General features: G+C 37.2%; 2 protein-coding genes across 2 annotated transcripts in view; one reads left to right on the forward strand and one right to left on the reverse strand.

Moving 5' to 3' along the window:
* NCBP1 (nuclear cap binding protein subunit 1) overlaps positions 1–16,126 on the forward strand; it is a 43,154-nt gene extending 27,028 nt beyond the window's left edge. The window contains exons 11-23 of the mRNA XM_065879134.1: positions 1–111; positions 820–884; positions 2,257–2,319; positions 2,554–2,628; positions 4,760–4,863; positions 7,050–7,172; positions 8,147–8,249; positions 9,422–9,515; positions 10,222–10,325; positions 12,270–12,384; positions 13,759–13,887; positions 14,492–14,605; positions 16,013–16,126. Of these exons, the coding sequence (XP_065735206.1) occupies positions 1–111; positions 820–884; positions 2,257–2,319; positions 2,554–2,628; positions 4,760–4,863; positions 7,050–7,172; positions 8,147–8,249; positions 9,422–9,515; positions 10,222–10,325; positions 12,270–12,384; positions 13,759–13,887; positions 14,492–14,605; positions 16,013–16,126 (1,314 nt within the window). The remainder of the gene's footprint in view (positions 112–819; positions 885–2,256; positions 2,320–2,553; positions 2,629–4,759; positions 4,864–7,049; positions 7,173–8,146; positions 8,250–9,421; positions 9,516–10,221; positions 10,326–12,269; positions 12,385–13,758; positions 13,888–14,491; positions 14,606–16,012) is intronic.
* A 2,454-nt stretch (positions 16,127–18,580) lies between these two features.
* The window catches only part of XPA (XPA, DNA damage recognition and repair factor), a 34,461-nt gene continuing 26,096 nt past the window's right edge, over positions 18,581–26,945 (reverse strand). Inside the window, exons 6-7 of the mRNA XM_065879539.1 lie at positions 19,008–19,851; positions 18,581–18,948 (exon numbers count right to left, since the gene is read on the reverse strand). Of these exons, the coding sequence (XP_065735611.1) occupies positions 19,703–19,851 (149 nt within the window). The 3' untranslated portion in view covers positions 18,581–18,948; positions 19,008–19,702. The remainder of the gene's footprint in view (positions 18,949–19,007; positions 19,852–26,945) is intronic.

The raw sequence follows: 26,945 nt of genomic DNA on the forward strand, positions 1-26,945 counted from the left end.
GTGATCTTTGCAGAGCTGTTTCAACTTCCAGCACCCCCTCACATTGATGTGATGTACACAACACTTCTCATTGAACTGTGTAAACTTCAGCCTGGCTCTCTACCCCAAGTTGTATCCTTTCCTTTGTTTTTAATGTACTCTCCTTGGCCTGACTTTAAGAGATTATTAAATATTTCTGCTTGTGGGTTTAAATCACTTCTTGAAAACAGTTTGGCATTTCTTTAAAAGTTAAACATTACGTGTACTATACAATCCAGCCATTCTGCTCTGGAGTATTTACCCAAGAGAATAAATGTTCATAACTTTATTTGTAATAACCCAAAACTGGAAACAATCCAAATATCCATCAATACAGAATGGATAAGCAAATTTTGTTACAGCTATACAGTGGAATACTACTCAGTAATAAAAAAAAAAAAAGACAAATTTTCAATGCAGGCAGCAACATGAATGAATTGCAAAATAATTATATTGAATAAAAGGTGCCAAACAAATAAGAATTCACACTATATGATACCATTTACACAAAATCCTAGAAAATGCAAAGTAATATAGTGACAGCAGACCAGTATTTGCTTGGGGGCATAAATGAGGGGAAAAAGGGAGAATGGGGAACTTTTGGAGATAATGTAAATGCTCATTATCTCGATTTCATGGGTGTATACAGATCAAATGTACATCACTGATACCTCAAAGATCAATTACTTGAAACGAAGCTCAGCATTATTAGTCATTATATAGACTTCTAAGAAATGTTATTTTTTCTACCACAGCTTACTTTCAAGGAGAGTATAGTTTTCCTTATCCTGAAATTCACAGCTTGCACAGGCAACTGAAATGTTATACATGCGTTTGGACACAATGAATACTACATGTGTAGACAGGTATAGTAATTGCCTTATTTCTGTACTGAGTGTTAGCAGCTTCTGCTCCCTGTACTTTATAAAAGAATTTGATAAGGAAAACAATCGCCTTTTTAAGAATTTCCAAGTTGGTTGTTCTTTCTTGCCTCCCGCAAATAATCCTTTATATAATAAAACTCATAATTGTTATAGCATTACACTTTCTAGTTTAATTTTCAATATGAAATGATGCCCATACTGAGGTTTTCTTTAATTGCATTGTTTAGTTCTTTGGTATGGTTACACTTTTCCCTCTGTAATTGGGTAGGTAAGCTTTTAAAATAGGTTTTATGCTAACCCATGTGTAGAAGCAGAGTCTAATACTGTATATTTATGTTTATATAATATGTATTTTTGTTTATGAATAGTATCTGCTTCTAAAATAATTAGCTACTATGTAACTACAGCTCCAAGACTCAGTTTATACAAAAGCCCATATTGGATTTTTATAGCTGTGGTAATTTCATGCCTGTTGTCGTCTTCTGGGTGAGGTCTATATACTACCTTTATTAGCTGGTGTTCTCTGTTCTGTCAGTTTTCCAAAGTAGATCAGGACAGATATTGAACATTTCCACAATCTGTCATGTCTACTGTTCAAATGCGATATTTGAAAATTATCAGTAAAGGCTATCCTGTGTTGTTGACCTATTATCTTGAGTAATTTTAATGACTGAAATTATAGATACATAAGGGATGTGCTTTAAGAAGGTGTCTGCTGAGATTTTTTTCCCAGTCTAATTAATAAACCATCAGTTGTGCTGGGCATCCCTATTATGCCATTCATTCAGCAAGTGTTCATTGGGCTCTTAAAAATTTCACAGTGTTATACAGTCTACTAAGATGATCCCTATCTAGTCAGATCAGATGTGTTTTTAAGAGAAAAGGGGGCTTTGATGGTATATTTTGTTGTTTGTGGTGAAAGGGTGTGGTATGATGATGAGAGACTACTTTGGCTCGTCCGTTTATAAAACGTTTTTAATCTTTTTTATTTTTACACCTCACACCTCTGTTTCGTTGTCAGTTAAATGGGGAAAATAATACATTCCTCAGAAGTTATTGTGAGAATTAAATTATATAAACATATATAAGGTACTTGATATAAAACAGGCACTTGAATCATATCAATTATTCACTTAAAAAGGATAGCACTGTTAGGAGGAGTGAGATGGGGGACTGTTACTTTTTGAAGTAGAAGGTGAGTTACAGGATTTGCACAGAAAAGGGTAACTGGTAGGAGAAAATACAGCTGTAGGTAGGGGTAAATCGGGTTTTGTCTGAAGGATTATGTAAGTTCCTGTTATAAATTGCAAGCATTCATCCTTTTCTGTCCCCCCCACCCCACTTCTCTGTATAGGTTTATTAATTGGTTTTCCCATCATCTAAGTAACTTCCAGTTCCGTTGGAGCTGGGAAGATTGGTAAGCAGTGTTGTGTATATTATATCTTTCTTCTCTCTACAGTCTGCCATTTTTTTAAAAAAGTTAATATTTAAAACTATAATATCTTCTTCACGGTCTGAAAGATTTAGGGTTTTTTTGGTATGTATATAAATGTAATAATTTAGGTAGAAGGGAACTATTTGTAGCTAAGTACAAGTTAGGTATAGGTGCAGATCATGTGTAAGAACTTACAAAACTATATTTCCTCATTAGGTCAGATTGTCTTACTCAAGATCCAGAAAGTCCCAAACCAAAGTTTGTAAGAGAAGTTCTAGAAAAATGTATGAGGTAAGTTCTTTGTGTTTTCTCCTTGGCTTAGGTCTTCTAATTTCTGTGGGGGTATTTTTCCCTTCTCTGCATTTGTGATATATGTCTAGAATATTATTTTTAAAATCCAAGTACCTACCTCTCTTCCCTTTCAGTTTGTAATCAAGATTTAGGCTGAAAAACTTGGGCAACCATGCCATCTGGATTCTATGTGAATTAAGCCAATAAGGTTTTTTTGTCAAACAGACTTTGAAATCATTTCAAATTTCAGGAAAATTGCCAAAATAGGGCTCTGTATAGTGTTCATCTAGATTCCCTAGTTAACATTTTACTACATTTGTTCTAATGTCCTAGTCCTTTTTCCCTCTCTGTGTATGTAATCTACCCTTTATATTGGTCTTTTTCTGAACCCTTTGAAAACAAGTTGCAGATGTGATGTCCAAGCATCCTTTAATGGTCGGTTGTATATTTCCTCAAAACAAAAACACTCTCCTACATGACCAGCATACAGCTCTCCAAATCAGGAAATGAGCTCTGATACAGTAATACCACTATACGATCCACAGATGCTGCTGAAATTTTGCTAACCATCCCAACAATGTCTTTTCCCTTTCTGGTCCAGAATTCTTGGATAGAACGTGTGTAGCATTTAGTTGTCATTTTCTTCAGTCAATCTTTTTTTTTTTTTTTGGCGGTACGCGGGCCTGTCACTGTTCTGGCCTCTCCCGTTGCGGAGCACAGGCTCCAGACACGCAGGCTCAGTGGCCATGGCTCACGGGCCCAGCCGCTCCGTGGCATATGGGATCTTCCCAGACCAGGGCACGAACCCATGTCCCCTGCATTGGCAGGCGGACTCTAAACCACTGCGCCACCAGGGAAGCCCTCTTCAGTCAGTCTTGAACAGCTATTCTTTATCTTTCATGTCCTTGTCAGTTTTAAAGAATGTAGGCCTTACTTTGTTGTGTTGCCTTGATGGCGCCCTCATGACTCAAGTCTTGCATTGTCCCACCACTAGAGATGTTAACCTTGATTACATGGCCATGTCAGGCCTCTCTAACTTAAATTCACCATTTTTCCCCTTTGTAGTTAATATTTTGTGGGAAATACTCTGAGGTTACATCCTGTTCTTCATCAGACCTCCACTGACAACTTGTACTTTTATCTATCACCACTGTGGTAATTGCCAAGTGATGATTCTCTTTGTCTATTATTTTTTCTACATTTATTAGTTGGCATTCTACTGTAAGAAAGAGCTTTCCTTTTTCACCCATTTATTAATTCCTGTTTATATATCAGTAGGGACTATTTCATTCAGTGGGTTCTAATTCATTACTGTCTTTATTAATTATGATGCTCAGATTGTCCCTGATTTGTCCATTGGGAGTCCCTTGTGGCTCCTGTGTCCTTTTTTTTCTTCTTTAATGTCCCCCTCCATTCACTGAGCATTTCCTTATTTCTGGCACAAGATATTCCAGGCTTATCTTGTGTTTCCTTGCCCCTTTCCTGAAATCATCTATTTATTCAAGGAGTCCGAGTTTCTTTTAGTGGAGCATGGCACTTAGGAAGCAAGGTCTGGACACTTGATGTGCTTGTTGCTATTGGGGTGTCATTGGTTCTAGGCCCTCTGGATGGACAAGGGTAGTGAATGTATTTCTACACACACACACACACACATCTGTAACTATTTTTATATCCACTTAGATGTGTGTATCCCTCCAATTCCAACCAAACATCTCATTTTTTTCTTAGCCTTCCCCTTTGCCATGATTTGTAAATACCTTTGCAGGCATTAAGAAACCTGGTTCCCATTAGCCTCAATAAGTATTTATTTGCTGCAATATAACCAGTCTCCCAACCATACAAACGGTTTCCTCTACCTCATCCCACCCCACCATCACCACCCCACATACCTGGCCTCCAGGCTTGTGGACCCAGTGGCCCACATCTCAGTGCAAACCAGTAAGTTTTGAAGAAGGCCTGAGTTCTCGTGCTGGCCTAGACAACAGTTTAAAAGACTTGTTGTCCTCTTTTATTTCTTGGTTGTCAGCTGAGTCCGGGGTGTTGGGAGATTGTGACCTTCTGGGTAAGTTGGATGTTACTGAAGAATGGAACTGATGAATGATATTTTCTGAGGCTCTTATTTGTATTGTAGGTTGTCTTACCATCAGCGTATATTAGATATTGTCCCTCCTACCTTCTCAGCTCTATGTCCTGCAAACCCAACCTGCATTTACAAGTATGGAGATGAAAGTAGCAGTAAGTAATAAAACAAATCCTGTTTTTAAAAGGTACTAATGCAAGTATTCTCTTAAGTCAGTTATCTAAGGTGGAGAAAGTGAACTATTTCTCTTCTTGGGTTTATATTTTCTGTTTGAAAGGTGATTTCTCACTAACCTCTATTGTTTTATTTGCTGTCATTTTGAAGGTTTATTATGATTTACTTAGTTATTACTGGCTTGTTACTTTTTTCTTTTAATATTGTTTATAATGTTATATCCATGACATTATTTTAAATGTTGCTAAGTATAGCAAGATGAATTTATAGACAGAACTTAATAGAATGAAAATACATTTGTCATGGCAATGGAGATTACTCGAACTGATTGATATCTGGTAACAGTTCAGGTGCACATAGACTGTATTTTGACCAGCAGTATGCCGCTAGAAGTAAATTCTTAAACATGCTTTTCTTACTTTTTGGTCACATCATTTCTGAGGTTGCACTATAAATCGGGGGGGGGCTACATAATTTGATATGCCATTTTGTGCTTCACACTTATTGGTAAGCACTGGTAGAGAGTTAGGTGTGGAGTTTCCAAGTTAGTCTTTTCACATGGCACTGAACACAGCTCCTCCAGAAGCCTTCCAGTTCGTGTTGTGTAGCAGTTCTTTGCATCTTGAAACTCACTCCTCTCCCTTGCCTTCTCATATTGTACCCCTGGTTCTCCACCTGCACCTCAGACTACACCTGTTTTCCTTGAAATAAACTCAGTTGGTTCCAATGCTAAGTACATTTCCTATGTTACTATGTCACGTATTCCTTAAAACAACTCTGAGAAATAGGTATGTTTATTTTACAAATTTTACAATGAGGAAATGGCTTCAAAGAGAGTGAGATTGCTTTGAGTGGTAAAGCCCAGAGTCAGATACTGAGCAGCCCTGCTCTTGACCACTGTCTTTTCCTGAAAAAGCAAAGCTTGATGTGGTACTTGTAAGTGCCAAGTTTTGATTTCTGCTTTGTACTGGCTCAGAGAACCATAAGGTACAGTCTTTGATATCAAAGAGTTCAGACTTTTGTTGAACACTGAGCTTTCTTTTTTTCCATAGAAATAACTCAGCCTAACACTTAAGGCCCTCCTGTCATTCCTACTTTATGATTTGTCAGTTCTTCTCAAACGAACCTCCACTCCAGCCAGGCCCACTTCTTTATTTTTTCTATGCTTTCTTGCGTTTGCCTTTGTGCCATTATCCCATTCTAGAAAGCCCTTTCTCTTCTGATTCCTGTTCTCTTTCCAGGGTCTGGCCCAAGCTCCAGTCTTTTAAATATTTTTTAACGCAAGCCAGTTTTGTGTTGCTCTCTGGCTACTTCTTATGTGAATATCTTGGTTTTCCACCTAGAATGTAGACGTCACAGTGGCAGAGGATTCTTTTTTTCTTCACTATTTTCTCTCCCACTTTCAAGAAAAGCACACAGCACATGTGACCTGTTGTAATTGACTTTATTCATTCCAAGTGCTTAGTAACTCATGTTCTATGTCAGAATTGATTTTTTGTTACCTCTTTGTCTACCTTACATTAAAAGTAGTTGTTCTGGTGACGCCATACAGTATATCAGTATATACTAGTACAATATAATACAGTAAGGACTCAACAGGTATTAACCACCAGTAAACATGTGGAGTCAAAGCACATGAGCATCTGGCTTACACAGATTCAAGTGTGTGGACTCAGCAGAAGAGAAAAGCAAAAAATCTGTCTTAAGTTGGCAGCCTTCACGTTGTTCAAACCCAAATTTAGTTTCCACTGTCTTAGGGAAAGGGAGGAGGAAGGGTACATTGACCAAAATCAAAGAGAATACATTGATTCTCAGCTTACGGAGGCCTAGGGATTTGAGGACTGTCAAAGGACAGCTGCAGCTGTGTCCCCTCACCCTCATCCCTGAGGAAGATCAGTACCCCTCATACTCTGAATTTCAGTTAGCTCCGTGTTAAGGAAGTATCAGGGCAAGAATTACCTCTTATGCTTTATTTTAGGTGAAAAAACCATTGCCCTATTAAATGAAACTTTCACATGTGGTTATCTTTATACAGAATATTGATCTTAGGATAAAGAGTACTCTATTTTAAAAGAAAAGAATTTTTTTTTAAAGTTTCTCAGTTATTTAACTAATTGCAACAATAGTCTTAAAACCTGGTCTACTCTCCTCCCCATTCTGTGCTTAGACTCTCTTCCTGGACATTCGGTTGCCCTCTGTTTAGCTGTTGCTTTTAAAAGTAAAGCAACCAATGATGAAATCTTCAGCATTCTGAAAGATGTACCAAATCCTAACCAGGATGACGATGATGGTAAGGGAATTAAATATTTCTTGAATGGAACTCTGTATGGGCCATGTTAAAAGTATAAACATAATTTTCTTAAATCTCATGGGATACTCATAAAGCAATATATTTGTTTGGCCTGTCCAGCCTGACCATTGTTCCCAGAACCCAGCTATCTTCTCCCTTAAACGTTCCCTCTTTTCACTTTAGAGAGTTTCCTGCCCAGAAAGACTTGGTATATTATAAAGTTGGATTTTCTCTCCAAATTAAACTATAAGTTTATCATCAACAGATAGATAAGACAAAAAGAATGAGAGGGACTTGCTTTATGTTGTATTAAAACATCTTGAAAATTACAATAACTAAAACAAAAAAATCAGTAAAAGAGATGAAAAGTCTACTGGGACAACTAGGTTAACCATTTGTTGGGGGGCAGATTTTGTTGTTAGATGTGTTACATAATGACGTGCACAGAAAAATGACACAGTCAAAACATTAATGGTGTTTGGGTTATTTATTATTGGGATTTTGTTTGTTTAGATTTTTTAAGAAACTTGTATTATGATGTTAAAGAAAATGTATTTAGAAAGTATAATTCAAAATGTTAAATTTAGACATTCTCAAACATCTTAGGACATAGACCTAACTGTTAAGGGCTTACTGTATTTTTTTCTTTTACTATATTTATTATCTTGCCACTATGTAGAGAGATAAGAACAAGGAAATCTATGTGGTATTTGTAAAAAGAAATGGATCATATAGAATTAGGGAAACAATCCCCAAAAATTTAAGAATTAAGATTATGCTTAGTTTTATATTTTGAGTATTTGAAATCAGTGATAGTCTTTTATCATCTATTAGTACTCAAAGACATTTGCTTGAATGTCTCACTTGGTATTTGGATGTGAGTGTGCCATCTGTTTAGCGATTCAGGCAAGGGACCAAAAAATTGCTATACGTAAGACATTTTCCTAACTCTCTTACTGTGGGCTATTTTTCAGATGAAGGATTCAGCTTTAACCCATTGAAAATAGAGGTCTTTGTACAGACTCTGCTACACTTAGCAGCCAAGTCATTCAGCCACTCCTTCAGTGCTCTTGCAAAGTAAGTACAACAAGAACACACATGCTGTCTTGAGGGTTTAGGACTTTGTTTGGTGAACATCAATGGCATCCTGATTTTTACCTAAAATTATTGACTGTGAAGATCTTAATAACAGTATTATCATATAATTTGATACAATGGGTTTTGGTTTGTGGTAGCTAAAATCCCCATCCTATGGCTCCTAGTCTGTTAGCACAGTTTGCATGTATATATATTCAATACATTTTTTCATATAAACCTTTAGAGAAACAAGTGAAAAACCTGGGTCCATAGGACAGTCATATATACAGTCAAGAAGTTGCCACCTGGGGACTTCCCTGATGGCACAGTGGTTAAGAATCCACCTACCAATGCAGGAGATGCAGGGACTTCCCTGATGGCACAGTGGTTAAGAATCCACCTACCAATGCAGGAGATGCAGGTTCGATCCCTGGTCTGGGAAGATCTCACATGCCGCAGAGCAACTAAGCCCATGTGCCACAACTACTGAGCCTGCAAGCCACAGCTACTGAGCCTGTGTTCCACAACAAGAGAAGCCACCACAATGAGAAGCCCACTCGCTACAACTAGAGAAAGCACACACACAGCAACACAGCCATCCATCCATCCATACATCAATAAATAAATATATTTCTTTAAAAAAAAAAAGTTGCCACCTTGTCTAAGCATCTTCCTAAAAAAAGGTTAGCAGAATTGAGAGCCAGCTACATTTTTAGGAGCCACCCAAAGGTTGGCATCTAAAGACAGAACTTTCTAACTCGTCCCACAGTTCCAAATGAAGAAAGAACATACAGATATTCCTTCAGTTGAGCAGAGAAACTAGACTCCTCACCCCATCTCAACTTCCAAGTCTGTATATGACTTGCAGGATTCTCACAGAAGGCACAGTCAGAATACTGCACCTGTGTTTGGAGACAGTTCCTTAGCCCTCATCTATAGATACACAGTAAACTATAGTCCTAGGCTAATGATAGTATAATTTTCCTAAGATTTTATGACAAATTCCATACAAACTGAAATCCTAGTCATACCTTTTATATCCTTAATGGTTAACGTTTTGTTATTTTGCATTTATATATTGTGCTGTAAACTGAGTAGCACTGTAAAGGCTTTGAAAATATTAAAATGTTTAATAAGTTTGTATGTGGTGTTTTTCCCCCCACTGTCAAAAGGTTTCATGAAGTCTTCAAAACCCTAGCTGAAAGTGATGAAGGAAAATTACATGTTCTAAGAGTCATGTTTGAGGTCTGGCGGAACCATCCACAGGTAAATTAAGACATATTGAGGTGCTGATTGTACAGGTATAAAAATAAGGCAGTTAATACCGTCGCTTCAGTTTGCAGAACATGAAATTTGACTCTTGCCTATAGAACAGTTTTTAAATCTGTAATTTTAGTGCTATGAAAAAGTAATGATGTTTGAGTCATTCTTTAAAGAGCAAGTGTTATGATTTGGTTTGGTATTGTAATATCTCAGTGCATTTTAAGTACTTAATGAGAATGCTTATTTCTTGGACGTTCTCCAGTTGGGTAGGAAAGAGTTATCTAGTCTAGCCAGTTTCTAAAAAACAAGCTCCAGATTTGTCAAATCTCGATACACTATTATCATACCATGTATTATAAACAGGCATTAAAATAAATTTCAGAGTTATATTAAGACTTTTGTGATAAAACTATCTTGTATTTCTAAATTTTAAGATTCGATGGAAATTATATATTTTGTATATATCATCTGAAATTTAAAGAAACATTGTTAATATTCAGAGTTTTTCTTTTTGCTCAATCTTTGTGTTCTTGTATTCTTAAAATAAGTACCAGAGCCAAGCAGAAGGCAAAATAAATCTTAAGACCTAATGGTTAAATTGTTCAGTTCCATAGCCACTGAAAATGAACTTCAGTTTTGCAGCAGTGGGATTATCGTGGCCTACATATAAGTGTGATTTACCCTAATAATTTATTTTCTCTGATTGTAGATGATTGCTGTACTAGTAGATAAGATGATTCGTACACAGATTGTTGACTGTGCTGCAGTAGCAAATTGGATCTTCTCTTCAGAACTATCTCGTGACTTTACTAGGTAATACGGATTATTTTACAAAGTTCCTGTTCTCTAAGAATTAGTTTACATGTGGTCCCTTATACATGAGCTCCAAATTCTGATCCAAACCAGGTTGATATTAATATAATGGTCCAATCTGGTAGGATTGGACTTGGCAAAGATTCTTGCACAATGGAAATCCACACAGCCAGTCCGGCTGCAGTGTCTCTTAGGGATATACGTAAGTTGAATTAGGACTCAGCCAATCAAGGAGAAATGCTTATAAAGGATCCAAACTATTGGGAGGGAAGATCAGGCTGTATGTCAGGGTCTCAACTAGACAATGGGACATGGGCAGGAGTTCCAGCTCCACTGGGGACCTGAAATGCACCCCCGGAACTGGTAGAAATCACAGTCTGTCATAGATTACACATCATGGAGGGACTGAGGAAAGCCTGGTGGGCACCTGAATGCCCCTGGGGAAGGGAGGTCTCACCTCAGTCATAAAAGTCCTTGATTTAATACACAGAAGATTCATTCTAGACTCATTTCTCCTAAAGGAAAGAGGCTTTTCATTAAGTTTGGTTCTTATACATGAAGTTGAGTCCATAGGCTTTATAACTGATCAGGACTGGGACAGCAAGAGCTGACACAAAACAGGAAACAAAGGAAAATTACTTGCAAAGACATAAATATCCATCACAACCTTTATCCTCTTCATTGTATGTTATTGGCAGAGGACACTAGTCTGAAATAAACTGAATCCTTAGGGTGAAAGAATGTGGTCTGAGGTTATCATACCAGCCAAGTAGGTACTCACAAATGAAGGCAACATCAGACCATTCTCAGATTTGCAAAATCTCAGAAAACTGACAACTCAAGTAGGTGTTAGCCATTATCCTGAATGATTTACATCTGCAACTCTAACTCTGCAAAGCCTTCCTTGACCACCCCTTCCAGAGTTAAAGTACTGTGCTCTTTTATCCTATCTGCTAACATTCTAGACCTTGAGTTTTATGAAATGATTGGTTTATTACCTTCCACTTCAACTGTCATTGTCCAGATCAAAATCTGTAGAAAAAAGTACTCTTCTGTACTCTTCTGTGCTGTATATCCTGGGGTTAGGAGACCAAATGTATAGACATACAAGCAGTTAAGAAGCTACTTAAAAAGCACATGCATATTTATGCAACAAACATTTAAAGCACTTACAGGTGATCCTGGTATTTGAGCAAGTAGTTGACATAAATATCTCATTCTTAAAAGCCTAGCAGTTGATAGCTATTATCAACTAATGAGATTCTTAAATGTGTCAAGAGAATTGGCTGAGTTTGTGCTAGTTAAATATCAACAGTATAAACCATGCAAATGAGCCTGATTGTTTCCATTTCAAGCTGCAATAGTGTTTACATTTAGAAGAGAGAAAATGTATTTTTGTTCCTAACCTGTTTTTTCTGGTTTGCCATTTCATTGAATATGTACACATACCTTCTATGTGTGTCTAGTAGGGGATGGAAATAAGAAAAATGACAAGGACCCAATATTGCCTTCAGGAAGCTCACCTGAGTGGAGCTAGATGTTCTGCACAGTTGACAATACAAGAAAAATCGTAATTGTTGCTGGAGAGATATGCCTTATTCTGCCTTATTCTGTCTGCCTAAATAACAGAAGGCTAGGGCTTCCCTGGTGGCGCAGTGGTTGAGAGTCCGCCTGCCGATGCAGGGGACACAGGTTCGTGCCCCGGTCCGGGAAGATCCCACATGCCGTGGAGTGGCTTGGGCCCGTGAGCCATGGCCGCTGAGCCTGTGCTCTGCAACAGGGAGAGGCCACAACAGTAAGAGGCCCGCGTACCGCAAAAAAAAAAAAAAACAAAACAGAAGGCTATATAAAACCTGAAGAATGAGTAGGTTATAAAAGTTGAGAGGTCTTATTTTCTATGAGTAGAGTTTAACATATAGTAATCAAATGCCTTATTACTTTAAGATTGTTTGTTTGGGAAATCTTGCACTCCACAATTCGTAAGATGAACAAACACGTTCTTAAGATCCAGAAGGAGCTAGAAGAGGCTAAAGAAAAACTCGCAAGGCAACATAAACGGGTAAGTTTTGTGTTGATTGTAAATGGTCAAAGAAAGTATACCAGAAACTTTTGCGAATATTCATTACCTTGATGGGAACTTACTTTTTCGAGACCAAATCATGCAGAGCTGTTTGTAGAAGTGGAGGAAGGGACAGACCTGGGGTCTGCTGTTCTCTCGTTCTGCACGGTGAACCTGTTTAGGAAGCCACAAACCTCACTTCTCCATAGTTCACCATCTCTGGATCAGTTTCATGTTTGCCTTCCCAAAAAGGGAGGAGAAGGAAGGAGGACACTTGTGTTTCTATAAGAGTTTCTGATGCAAGAGGGGAAGAGGGAGAAGATTGTCCGTGTTCACCACTCCCCCGGTAAGGTTGGGGGTAGTGGGGGGGGTCACTCCCAGGCCTATAAGATACTTCTCATATTAATAAGAAGTATTTTAGCTATTTGGCAGAAACAGTGAGTTGGCTGTATCCTGTGATTTAGCAAACAGTGCTGGTATTGTTCATGACAGAATTTTCCAGTTATGCACATTTATCAGAGTAGAGGGTAAAAGCAAGTTTAATGATTTATATGAACTAGAGCAGGTTCAAGTGCTAGTCTCCATCTAGACATTCATATATACCTGAGTGTAGGTATGTAAACACACAGATCTAAAATACTGTAAGGTAAATGGTATCATCCCCATTTTATACATGTACAAAAACTCTAGAGACTTGACTTCACACCACTCTGTTCTCTAGATATGTGGTGTCCAATATGGTGACCACCAGCCACATGTAACTAGTTATAAGCTAATTAAATCTGAATACAATTTAAAAGTCAGTTCTTCAGTCACACCACATTTCAAGTGCTCAGGTGTCATGCGCGGCTGGTGGCTATTGTGAGGGCAGCGCAGATCTACGGTGATGAAAGTGTTGTGATGAGAGGCTCCCAAGACCCTAACCCTGTATTTCCCCTAGGAGCAGCAGTTCAGTGTTCACAAACTCAGGGTTCCCAGCAATTTCATAAAACAGACTATGGTGAATAACAAAAATCAGCTGTATATTTTCCTTGGAGCTCAAAGCTGTTTTCATTTTGAATGGAGGAAAAATGTGACACATATTTCCTCCTTGAGTGGGCTGTCTTATAAAAGGCATAACTTACTTCTGCTTTATAGCAAATCTACCACGATTGCCCAAGTGCCACTGAATTTCCCTGGCCTAGATAAGAGGTACTCATAGGACTTGGGACATTTTGCCTGTATGTTTGGGACACTGGAGTACTTTTACTATAGAATACAAGTCTTCAAATAGCATTTGACCAGACATAGTAAAAATCCTTAGATTTGCTTGATGGGATTCAATACACTGCCATCCTAAATGGTGTTTTCCCTTTGTTCCTTTGCATTCGGTAGCGAAGTGACGATGATGACAGAAGCAGTGACAGGAAAGATGGGGCTCTTGAGGAACAAATAGAAAGACTGCAGGAGAAAGTGGAATCTGCTCAGAGTGAACAAAAGAATCTCTTCCTTGTCATATTTCAGGTATCTTGGCTTGGGACACTGATATGTTCAAAGAAACAGTACATTTCTTTAGTTTTAAAAAATGTTTTTATCACAGAAGTAATACATATTCATTTATAAGATCTTAAATATATAAAAGTTTACAAGGGAAAAATAAAAGTTCACTAACTGGAGGTAATTCTGTTATTTACTTAATGAGCATCTTGCATGAGCATTTCTCCTTGCTTTAAAAAAAATGGATACTACTGTTAAATACCTCTTTCATATTTAATTATTCCCAATTGTTGATCTATTTATTGATAGATTGTTTTCCTTCCTGAAGATTTTTGTGTATACACTCCTGTTAACATTTCTGATTATGTCCTTAGAACAGGTTCTAAGAAAAATTACTAGCATAAGTTAATCTAGACATTAAAGGTCTTCGGGTATGGCCAAAAACGATGTACTACCTCATTATCACTGCTTTTCTACACTGACAGTATTTATTGAATTATGAAAGTTATGGATACACACCACAAAGGGTGAAACAAGCAATACCTTTGAGGTCTCTTGGTCAAAAATTTGATTGTTTCCGAAGTATAAGAATTTTTTCTGACACCTCTGCAACTTTGTACCCCATTTCCAGCGTTTTATCATGATCTTGACTGAGCACTTGGTACGATGTGAAACTGACGGGACCAGTGTATTAACACCGTGGTATAAGAACTGTATAGAGAGGCTCCAGCAGATCTTCCTACAGGTTTGTGGAAAACTGACTGTATAATAAACATCATTATTCTCAGCCACAGGGATTTTCCATTTCAAAAAGTCATCAAATCTGTCAGGAGGTTACGTAGTACCTGTAAGCCCCTTAGTGTCCATTTGTTCCTACTGCTGCTCATCACAATATTTAGGCTTAAATTGGCTCTGTATCATTCAGACTCCTAATTGCCATTCTCTTTGGAGAGCCTAGCTGTAATACAACATATAGAGGAAAAAATGCTAAGGGAAGAGTAATCAGATTTTAAGAATCTCTGTAAATTCAATGTGCAGATGATAACCTTGTTTCTGGAGGCACTATTTAAGTTCTCTGAGGTCCTTATAGAAAGCAAAATGCAACACCTACTCTCTGCTAGATTTAAAGATCTGTAAGAAAAAAAAAAAAAAGATCTGTAAGAGAGTGAAACTAATCCTTTGTATCTTCAGATACTAACACCCCAAATCCTCATGTTTGTTCTAGAAAAGAGTGATTAAAGCAGAAGGCATAAAAGGCGGGGTGGGGGGGGGAGTTCTTTACGGCTCCAAACAAAAATTTATTCTAGATTTTTTAGTTACTGTCAAATTAAAAAGCTTTAACAGCCCCTAGTTAGTCCTATAGGAATCTGAGTATAATAAAGTTCATATTTGTACACATAGAAGAAACTATTTCATTTTCTGACATTTTTTTTCCCAGTTAGGCTCAACAAGTCACTGATTTTCAGTAAGACAGATGACCTCTTTATTTTTAAAAGATTTAAAAAAATGAGGTTTTCCTATTTTGTGGAATACTTCACAGATCACTGGCTAATATCACTGGCTAATTCTCTTAATATTTTTTTCTTTTGCAAAGAGATACGTTAAAGCCCTAACCAAAAAAAGGAAATGATTCCAAATTTTTATGTTTCAGGGACCATGGTTAAAACCATGGTTACTTAGTAACAGTGCTATTCTTATTTGTAATGTATACCACCTCCCCCTCAATACCCCCCCTTTTTTTAAAAATCTTCCTAGATCAGTCCCTGTCCTGACAGCTTTTAAAAAGTCATACTGTATTTTGTCCTGATTAAGGAAGAGACGCATTTGAACCTCATCTAGAATAGTAGCAGGTGCTGCTGCCACTGCCTTGAAGTATGAATTGCATTTACACAGAAGCAGGCCAGAACTGGATTTTTTAAATTATTGAACGTCGTTTTTGTTTTGTTTTGTTTTGGAACTCGTTTACTCCTACATTTTCTTAATGTTGAGGCTTTTCAGGGGCCTATTATTCCTACCAGCAAAACCACTTTTTTTTTCCTGTTCTTTCCCATCATTCCAGTGTGGATGGGCTGCTGAGGAAAATGTTCTGTAAGCTTGCTTATGTGCGTTTTCTCCTGACCTAAAACACTTATCCCCTTTTCTGTGTCCACAGCATCACCAAATAATCCAGCAGTACATGGTGACCCTGGAGAACCTGCTCTTCACTGCTGAATTAGACCCTCATATCCTGGCTGTGTTCCAGCAGTTCTGTGCCCTGCAGGCCTAAGGGTCATTTTTTTTCCCCTCCTGTCAAGATTTTTTTAAGATCTCAAAATAATGTCTTATTTTTGATGGTTTGAATGCTTGCTTTCTTGTAGCATCCTTTCTTGAAGCAGAGGGGGAGGACAGGACAGTGAAGAATATGGTATTAATTACCTTTAACTGCCCCCTAAAAAGCAGATATTCCCTAGTGACAATAATGTGACAATGACCATAGGATGGATGTATTATATATGTGACAGATACAACTTTTCTCTGATATTTTTTCTCCTTAAGGCACAAAAGATAACTGATTTGAGGTATGTGCAACACTAGAGGTCAAGCTTACAAAGTAGTATATAGAACTGATGGGTTTATTATCAAGTAGCATAGCTTTTCACAGCTCATGGGTAACCTAACATGGCTGAAATAAAACTGAAAATATGTTTTTTAAACCTTGGTATTTCATGATTTATCATCTCAGTCTACTTTAAAATTAGTGGTTTCTTACTAAAAGTGAGGTTTCTTACCTCCATCTGAAATTTTCTCTCCAAAGTATTTTAAGACACTACTGTTATTAAAAGATGTTACTAGAGTAGAAGTTCCCAAATTCATCTGAACATAAATCACCTGGGGCTCTTCTAAAGTTTTTTTCTTTTTTTTTAATTAAACCACACTCTCTGGGGGTGGAACACAGACATTGGTAGTTCCTTAAAGCTCCCGGGTAATTCCAATGTGCAGATAAGTTTTGAGCTATCATCATCTTAGAACATCTGGTCATTTCCTCAAATCTGAGACATCTGTCAGGTCATACAGTGAATTACATGCTAAAGTGGGATTTAGAAGTAGCTAGATTGGCTAAAACTATACTTGGCATTAGATGTAGGTTTGGATTTTTTTTCTATGGAGTCTGGGTGGGCCAAGTAATTACTAATTCCGGAGCCTGTTTCTTAAGATGATAAAAGTACACTGTTAAATAACACACAAGGGATTATCTGACATTCCAAATCCTAGCAATTTTAGACTTTTTTCATTAAACCTTCAGAAAAATTTACCAGTAATCTCACAACTGTAAGCACCTTTGTGCATTTGTACAGTCTTTTTCTTAGCTTAGTACATCGTAAGTTTATGATGCATCAGGTATTCTCCATATTAATATATGGGGGTCTCTTTGGTTTATCATAACATTTAGTGGCTACAGAATATAGTCTACTCAATAGATGGAAATTCCCAGGATTTTTAAATACCATACCATTTAACAAATAGTCACAGGATTAAGGTTGCATGGCAAGTTACTGGCAGAAAGGGAACTAAAAACCCAGGTTCTTTGCTAAATGTTCTTTTGTTTACACTGTTCCTCCTTCCCACAAACTACGTAATTAGAAAAAGCTCCTATCCTCAAGAAGCTAAAGGATAACCATTTAAGGCTTTGGTTAACTTTGATCCTAAACTGCTTTGTAATCCTTTCATAATGTATTGCAAAGTTTGGCTAGTTATACTTACTTGATCCAAATCCTAGAGGAATTTCTAGGTTTTCACCTCCTTTGTCTTGGACCCTCTCTTCATGTGTAATGGTTGCTTCTAACAGTTGCTCACTGATGTAACCCTGCTCTGACCCAGTCTGGCAGCTAGGTATATGAAAAAACTGAATCAGAGACTGAATTTTGAAGAAGTAAAGGTACAAGAGCAAACATTCAACAGTTGCTCTCCCCACTAATGAAGCTCACACAGACAAAAGAATGGCATGTCACTGTAACTGTACGTCGTACCTTGCAATAAATCAATATTCTATTAAACTGTGCTGATGCCATTTAACATGCTTTTGTCAAAGTGAACATATACTTTTCCTTAACTCTCAATCTCCCAGGAATTATTCAGAAAGCAGTTCATATGAAGATAAGTTTGTTTGCTTTTTCTGGAAAGTATTTAGCAGTGATTTGTATTAACTTACTAATCTGCATTTATACCTGAAAATGAAAGATGAGGACAGAACTTGGCAACCAAAAGCAGATCTGGCTGTCAATGATAGCTGGATACCAGGATTGTCCTAAATTGATGAAGGTGAAGAGTGACTACAAGCCCACCTCAACTGGACAAGTCTATTAACTACACTGGTCTTGATGATATGATGTGCTCATTAACAACTGGCTGTTACGTGCCAGATGCTATAGATTCACCGTATTTAATCGTCATGAGAGTCCTTACATTATTATACCCATCTGATAGATAAAAACAGGCCCATGGTAACTTACCCAAGGTCCACAGGTAGTAAGTGGAATCTGAAACTATGTCCATGTGGTGGTTTTAGGGCTTCTTGTCTCCCAGTAGTAATGCTGTTGTCAGCAGCCTGAACCCCTAGTTACTTGCTGGGAAGGTGTTTTTTTTTTTTCCCCCAAGAAGTTCTTGCCGCCCATTTGGAATCGCTTTTTAGTGAGCTGTAATATTCAGCATAACACATTAAAAAAAATCAACACTCGATAAATATATTAAACATTTCTGTATTGAATACTTATATAGAGAACAATTAGTAATTATAGTCTCAGGTCTTTGGATTTGACTTGTTTTGACTTTTGCCCTTCTTCAAGCATAATCTCCAAGAGCTGATCTAGAGAGAGAAATGAAAATGTACAAAAACTTCCTATTTATTTGTAGCAGTAGGATAAAAAGTCCTGTCAAAGAACCTGAAAATATCTAGTTTATCATAACTTGTATTTGTTTTTATCAGGAAAAGAATGCATAGACCCTGTAATCAAGCACTCGGGATCAAATGCTCTTACTAGATATAACTACCTTGTAATCCTTTTGACAAGATAAGAGGAATATTTGACTACCTAAACTTGATCAAGATGTCTGGGGTGATGTCAGGTTGTAGGTTACCCCTCCTTTAGAAGTGTTAAAACAAGCACAACAAGCTGTCTTCCCTCCCAGGATTAAATGAGAATACCTGTAAGGCACTTAACATAGTGTCTGCATGGCACGTGGTAAATGCTCAGTAAATGTTAACAAGTTATGATAAACTTATTACTACCTTTGATCAACAAACAATATAGCTGTTTTTCCATTTTAATCCAGATTTGAAAAGGGCTATCTGGAAACTAATATTAAGATCTATAGTAGTAAACCCTAAGGGTGCAGAAAACTTATCCCAGCAATAGCTCCCTGCTCCCTGACTTGCAGACAGTAGTAGTCTAGAAGACCTGGCCCAGCCTCTGGGGTGCAGTGGTCTACCACCATCCCTGCTGTTTCTTGGGATAAGAATCCAGTTCAGCCAGTTTTTGCCTTTACTACTAAAAGCTCTTCCTCCTACCCCAATCTAGGGTTTGTCTTGGTTGCTTCTCAATTTTAGCTCTAACCTAACATTTTTGAACCTATCACTCAGCTCCCATCCCTATTGTAGAAAAAATGGTCACAGACCCAATATTTTGCCCACAACCAGACCTGCTGGACCTTAACTGAAACTTGTTCTTAAGCCATAACATACATAATTATTTAAGCATTATTTATACAAGTGTTTCATTCATCTATGAAGACTTTACATTTTGATGAATTTTGAACAAGACCAATCTAAATTTCCACACTATAAAACATATCACTTAACTAAAAATCACATTTTCTCGTATGTCAGTTCATGGCCACACACAGTACAAGTCTTCCGGTACACATCATCCTCTAGGTTTTCTTCTGGTCCATACTCATGTTGATGAGCAACTGTCTCCTTTTTCCATAGACTGCTTCTTACTGCTCGCCGTAATTCTAAGAGAAAAATAAAAGCCAGTTTTTCAGTGGTGCTATTTCAGCTGTGTGTGTTTAAACCAAATGTGTTTTACACCGTAATTTTATAACAAATCAAAACTGCTGATACAGATTTGGCAAGCTTACTTACCTCACTTCACTGGTTTGGCCTGTGAAATCATTCATGTGATTGTTGGAGTTAGTGTGAAACAGGAGATTCAGAATTGAGGTATATGGACTAGAGGAACCGCAAAAGACTAGATTCAGAAGACAAGCGAAAGAACAGGGTTTGTTCGAGCAGCTGGCTACAGAAAACAAGATGCCACAGCAGGAAAGGGCAATCAGCTGGGATGACTGAGCATAAAGAGCATTTTAAATTCCTTGTAAGTCAGGAGCTACTTCTCTAAGAGGCAAGTCAAACTTTGCTTGCAAGAAAACTAGAAAGCCAAGAACCCCGCCACTAGTTCATGGCTGATGTTAGAAAAGCTGCTCATGCAACTGACCTTATGTCTATTATTATTTATCCTATAAAATGAGAGCAACAGTTTAGGACATAAATTGCTAGTAATCATGCAAAGTACAACATAAATAAAAGAATCGCTGACTATTAAGACCCGGAAAGAACCATGGAGTTATTTTACTTCATTTTACTTTGCAGGTAAGGAAACTGAGCAAAGATAGCATGGGAACCCAGGTCATTTATTCCAATGTTTAGAACTTTTCCCGCTACATCACGTTAAGATGTCATTTTCACAAAGAAAAGTTACGTTGGATGCTCTGAAAAGCGACTAGGACATTCTAAAGTTCACACTGCATGTTACCTGAAGAAACCAAATGCTTTGTGTTAATCAGAAATTAACAAGCTAATAACATCTGTTTCTAGTTTAATGAATAAAAAGCAACACGAATTGTTTTCATTTTTCTATTCTGACCAATGATCCATCAAGCCCTGCACTTCTGACAGCAGCACTACCTAAGGGAGGGTATGATCATTATCTTCTATAATCTCAACCTTAAAAATCAAAGTACACCAAGTAATCACACACATTTTGTTTAATCCATTTTACTATGATAAGTACTATCAAAATAATACTTGAATCTTTGTATTTTCAGCCTTTATTTGTACCATGAGGATAAGCAAGCAAACAGGGCTATGTATCAGGCACTGTTCTAAGCACTTTATAAACATTTAATCCTCACAACACTTTGCAATAAGTACAACTATCAACCCAGTTTTACAGATGAGAAAACTAAGGCTCAGAGAAGTTACGTAAGTTGTGCCTAAGATCAGGCAGAGGCACAGTCTAGCTCAGGCCATGTTCTTAACCACTAAGCTGTGATGGCTTTTCATACACCTCCAACATGAAGAGCACTTTATCTGAGGCATTTTCAAGCTTCAGTGTACATACCTCTAGACAGTTTCCAAACTAGGGAGAAAATCATGTTCATCCAAACTCTAACCTTTATTCCTATATCCTCTCATATTCTGAAGAACCCTAATTTTTCTAAACATACCTGGAATGCCCTTTATCCTTTTATTTTTCTACCTTGGGATATTTTTAAAATAAAAAATAAATGATATGCTGACCAGAACTGCACAGATGCCTCATGGTTTCAGATAATGACAGGAAGATGTCTCCTGTCCAAGTTCCAATACCTACTTTTCAACTTTGCTCTGATATAAGGTATCCTGGCCACTTTCCCTTTACTACCCCACGAGGAAAATCTCTCAAAATCTGACTGCATCCCAGTCGCTAAGCTAACTGCCCAGTTTGTGCATTATGTGAACTTAGTAAGAGAGAGAAGAAAATTTTCTTAACACTAGAAGAATACTTAAGAAAAATCCAGCTTACTAGCCATAATTGTCACAACTGAACATACGGTTTTATACTGACTTTATGGCTTTTCTTCCCATCCTTCAGCTAACCTATCAAGATGTATAATGACAATAAAGCCGTATCTTTAGTATTTACTAGACATTCCTGGAAAAACTTGTGCTAGGAGGCACTAAAACAAAACAAAACAAAACTGGTATATCTGTCATTTTCTTGCCCTTCTTTCCCCACACGACCGATCTAGTCTTAAAGCCATGAGGTGGAGCAAGTGGGCATGGGGGTGGGGGGAGCCCAAGATAGATAAGGAGGGTCTCCTAGAGAGGAGGCAGCAACAGTGAAGGGAAATTAGGTACATTCAGGGGCACTAATCAAATAACTATATATTATAAAGGATAATGGGAATCAGGTTTCTCACTGTCAAAGAAGGAAATTACAAATAAGGAAGAAAACCAGAATAAACCCTAAAATTTTGGATTAGAACTCGGTATAGTGTAAACTCAAGGATTTAATTATGTATTAGATACACACGTGTTTTAAGCTAGAAAGAAGTGGTCAAAGATTGATGAAGACATGTCAAAAGGACACAAGACCTAGCCTGAAGATACTCCTATGGGCCCAAATCTGAAACAATTTGAGCACCAAAATAATTGAGGACAGAAATGAACCAAAAGCCACTGAGAAGAATAGGAATTAATGAATCCATACCAGTAATAAACAAATGGGGGAATGATGCTATAGAATGCCGATTTCCAACTGGTTAAATGTGGAGTGAGCGCTGAAGGTAGAAAACAATTTTTGCAACCATCATACTAAATACTGATTCAGGCAAGAACCATCCACGGATGAATGTTAAATTTAGGGTGAAGTGTTGAGGAGAAGCAGGACATTTACGTGGTCTTACAGGGTTTTTTTTGCTTATCAAAAATAATTATTAACATCACCATTGATAGCAGATGGATATCACATGCCTCCAGATGTGATGCCCTAGAAAAGTCACTTCATTTATGTTCTATCCAACCTGAAATGAATAACCCGAATCTAACCACCAGGAAACATCAGAAAAACCCCAAATGAAAAACATATTACTGCAAAAAAGGCAGGCAGGGGAAGAGAAAAGACTTCTTCAAAAATGTCAGTGTCGTAAACGATAAAGGCTGTGGAAATATTCCAGAATAAAGTAGTTTAGGAAGACTTGGTACCTAAAGCCAATACCTGATCCTAGACTGGATTCTGTACTAGAATAAAAAAACTACACAGGACATGACTGGGTCAACTAACGGAATATGGATGACAGATTAGATAAAAATATCAGTAGTATACTTCTGTTAGAGAATATTCCTATTCTTAGGAAATACACACTGTAGTATTTAGGGGTAAAAAAAAGGGTGGCAATGTATACAACCTACTCTTAAATGGCTCAGAAATAAATGTATGTGTAGAGAGAATGAAAATGACATAAAGTTGTTAATAGGTAAATCTGGGTGAAGAATCTGGGTGTCCCTTGTACCATCCTTATCCTTGCAATTTTATGTAAGTTTGAAATTATTTCCAAATAAAAACATTTTTAAAAGACAGTAGCTAGATTGAAGGGGCTTCCAATGGCCAAATTTGGGCATCAAAATGAATAATCAGGAATGGACAGACTGTAACAGTTACTTGAGAATAAGAATCCATGAATCCAACTAGTACTAAAAAAAAAGCTCTTCTTTCCAAAAGAAGCCAAATAGTAATTGTAGAAATAACAGAAAAAGAAAGTCACCATTTATATCCACCCTAATAATAACTGACTCAGGCAAGATTCAACCTGGGTGCTAAAACCACTGAGTGAAACTTAAGGAATGAGATGTTCACATAGTGTCAGTCACCCCATAGATTTCTTATTAATTACAAAGGGGAAAGGGTACCTTTACAATGGAGAAATCTGGCAGACACTACCTTACCTAAGCGATACAATGTGTCTCCTGAGGTAACCGATCAGAATCTAATTGTGAGACAACTGCTAATAAACCAGAGACGATGGATATGCATCATCCTTGATTGGCCCCCGGATCCAACAACTAAAAAGCTATAAAGGGACACTGGAACAACTGGGGAAAGACAAATAATATAGATTATATACTAGGTAAAAGCATTATATTAATGTTGTTTATTGAGTGTGACTATTTTTTGGTTAGCAGAAACATCCTTATTTATAGTAGATAAATGCTTACGTATTAATAAGAATCACAATGTCTGCAAGTAACTCTTAAATGGCTCAGCAAAATATGTGTGTGTGAATGAGGGAGAAAAAAGCAAATGTGGCAAAATATCAACATCTGGTGAAATAAAAAATTTGTTTAAATAAGGATTAGAAAGTTTTTCACATTACTTCATTTAAGCAACTTAAAACTTTGGAAAGTAGAGGTCAACTACCTACTGCTGAGAATGAGAAGAAAAGGTGGAAAGATCAGAGACTTTAGAAGGGTGAGAAAAGGTCTGCTAGGCCTTGGGAAAACTAAGGAAACCTTGGGAGTGGAGCGGGGACATACCAAGCAGCCCAGAAAGCCTAACCGAGGCTGGAGAACAGGACAGCGGTTACCGCGTTCCAACCTCCTGGCCCCACTGGCCTAGGATTTCACAACACAAAAAGCTGTAGACTACTTCTCTGGGAAGGTTATAAAACTGTTCGTGATAACCATCAGTCTTGCTACTGATTATCTTCAGGGACTGTTTCTATTTTTTACCCAAAGAAGTTTTCCCCTAAATCTTTGTTTCAATGAAAAATGTATTTTATACCACTCTAAAACTTGTATTTTATCCAGCTTAATATCTTAATTTTACAAAAGAGGCAGCCTGTATTCAAAGAAGCCCAATGCTGTTTACCAGGTAAACTTATAAAAGAACTAGTGGAGAGAGACCAGATACTTCTGAATACCTGATGGGAGGGCAGGAAGTTTTGACATAGGGTGCCCACTGGTAACGAGAGGGAAAAAAAATCACAAGGAAATAACATATGAAGCTTTGATCTTACTTTGTCCTCCAAAACTAAGGATAGGAAACTGTGTCCTTCAAACTCCCCTGAGAGAAGCCCAAAAATAGTCATAAATATAACCACAGGCCCAGAATGTAAAATGTTCACAAACTTACAAGGAGCCTCCAAATGGGATTTTCTCACCCACCTCTTTTGGGGAAAAAAGTGCATACTAACAAACAATGAAGATTAATTGTTCTTTGTTTTTAGAAGGCTATAACCTCTACCAGTATTAAGAGAAAGCTGAGTATAACTTTAAAGAAAAGCCTTACAGCCACCTTATCTGTGGAAAGGAGCCACGCAAACCCAAAATGTTCTGTGTATTTGCACCAATTCAAAGTTCCCATCCAATATCCAGGCCAACACACACTGCCTTTTTAAAAATCTAGTTAAACTAAGCACAGTGATGCCATCCTTTCTACTTCTGCCTTCTTGGATCTAAGAGATCTGTAACAATTTGAACTTGCCGACAAGGAAATTCTTTGTCTTTCACCTTGTCTAAATTTATATATACACCTTACACTATCTATAATTTCCTTCTCTAGTAAGATCAATTCTTTCTCAAACTGATGAAGTAGAAGATCATATTCTAAAAACAGGTAAATGTAATCTCGTACCTTTCCATAGAAGTAAACTTTGTGTCAGCTTCTTTGTGGATCAAAATCAGAAGACCAAGAGGAACCAGGTTCCAATTTCTTTTGAACTAAAAAAACTTTTAGACTTGCTTTTATTCCTCTCTGTTCTGAGCCTTCTGAGCAAAGTGCATAGTAAGCTCCTTGTTTCTAATTTCTACAGTGTCTGCTCCACTCTCAGCCCTTTGTGGCCTAGTCAGGAGAACAGGAACATATCCACCAACCTCTAAAGTAAATCAACAAGAAGAAGCCATAATTAAAGAAGGCATGGCACTGACCTCTGCACATTAAAGACCAGAAGACAATGGAGTAATGTTTATACAACTGAGAGAGAACTCAGGTTTTCATATGCAAGAGAAACAGAAAAACATTCTTAGATTCGTAACAGGGTCTTAGAAAATAAACCATTCTTGTAACCACTTGGAAAATTTCCTCAAAAAACATGCTTCACCCAAACAAGAAATAAACTGAATTAAAGAAACCAGTCTTAAGAGGTCCAAGAAAAAATTTAGGGCAAATTCAAACTCTTCAAGGATGAGGAAAATCCACAGTAGTTTATCTGGTGGATAATAGCAGCAATTTAACATAGCGAGAAAAACAGCCAATTATGTTTGAGTTTATACTTCTTTAAAAAAAATACCCATATGAACTGTGTAAATCTTAAAAGAAATGTTCTATTCATGCTAATATTTAAATAGATATGACTATTTTAATAGAATTGTACAGAAAAAAGCATGAAAAAATTAAACAGATGCCATCATCTGTTATTGTCAGTCAAATTATAGAATTTAGTCCCCTTTAGATGACATCTTGACCAAACTACAGAAATATTATAGTATCTAATAAAACTACAGATAGACCCTCTTTTTAAAATATTTCATCACTTTGAAGGTGTAAGTTTCTAATTCCTTTATCCATATATTATTATCTACAGCAAAATACCATCAGGAGAGTGGTTTGAGGAGGCAGCAGAAAGGGAAGAGCTGAGGTGATTCAGGGAGCTGGGGCTGACAAAAACTCTAGGCTGGTATGTGATTAGTCTATAAATGTGCCCTCCTCTTTCACACCCCTTAAGGTGCCTTCTGTTACCTGATCCCTCAAGGCTTTCCTTGATGTTGGAAGAGAAGAAGGGTCGGGGTAAAACATGGAAGAGATTAAAGAAAGGACCAAATTCAAAAGAGTCTTTCCAAATCCTCTCAACTGGCCCTTGCAGGTGATTCTGGAAGACTGTGGTACAGAAGTGGCTAATCTGGGGACGAATCTTCAATGAAATGCTCTTACATGGCATAGTTTGCTATAGGAAACCTCTCTACAAAGGCATATATATATATGTGTGCTTATTACCCTCTGATTCAGGAAATGATATGTTAAGTAATTATAATTTATATAAAGATGTATATAAGGATGTTTATCATGGGGTTGTCTGTCTTTGATAAATTTTTTTTATTAAACTTTGATTTTTATTCCTTACTGTTAAGTTGATCAATTTTATATATCAAAATTTTCATTTGTAATCAGAATTAAGAAAGCTGAATTAGAAATTTGAAATATGCTCAACTATTATTCTCTTCCTGTAATTAAAGAATAAAGCAATCATTGACAAATATTTGAACATTTACACCCAAGTCCAAGGATATA

The sequence above is a fragment of the Phocoena phocoena genome, chromosome 6 (genome assembly GCF_963924675.1).
Source record: "Phocoena phocoena chromosome 6, mPhoPho1.1, whole genome shotgun sequence".
Taxonomy (NCBI): domain Eukaryota; kingdom Metazoa; phylum Chordata; class Mammalia; order Artiodactyla; family Phocoenidae; genus Phocoena; species Phocoena phocoena.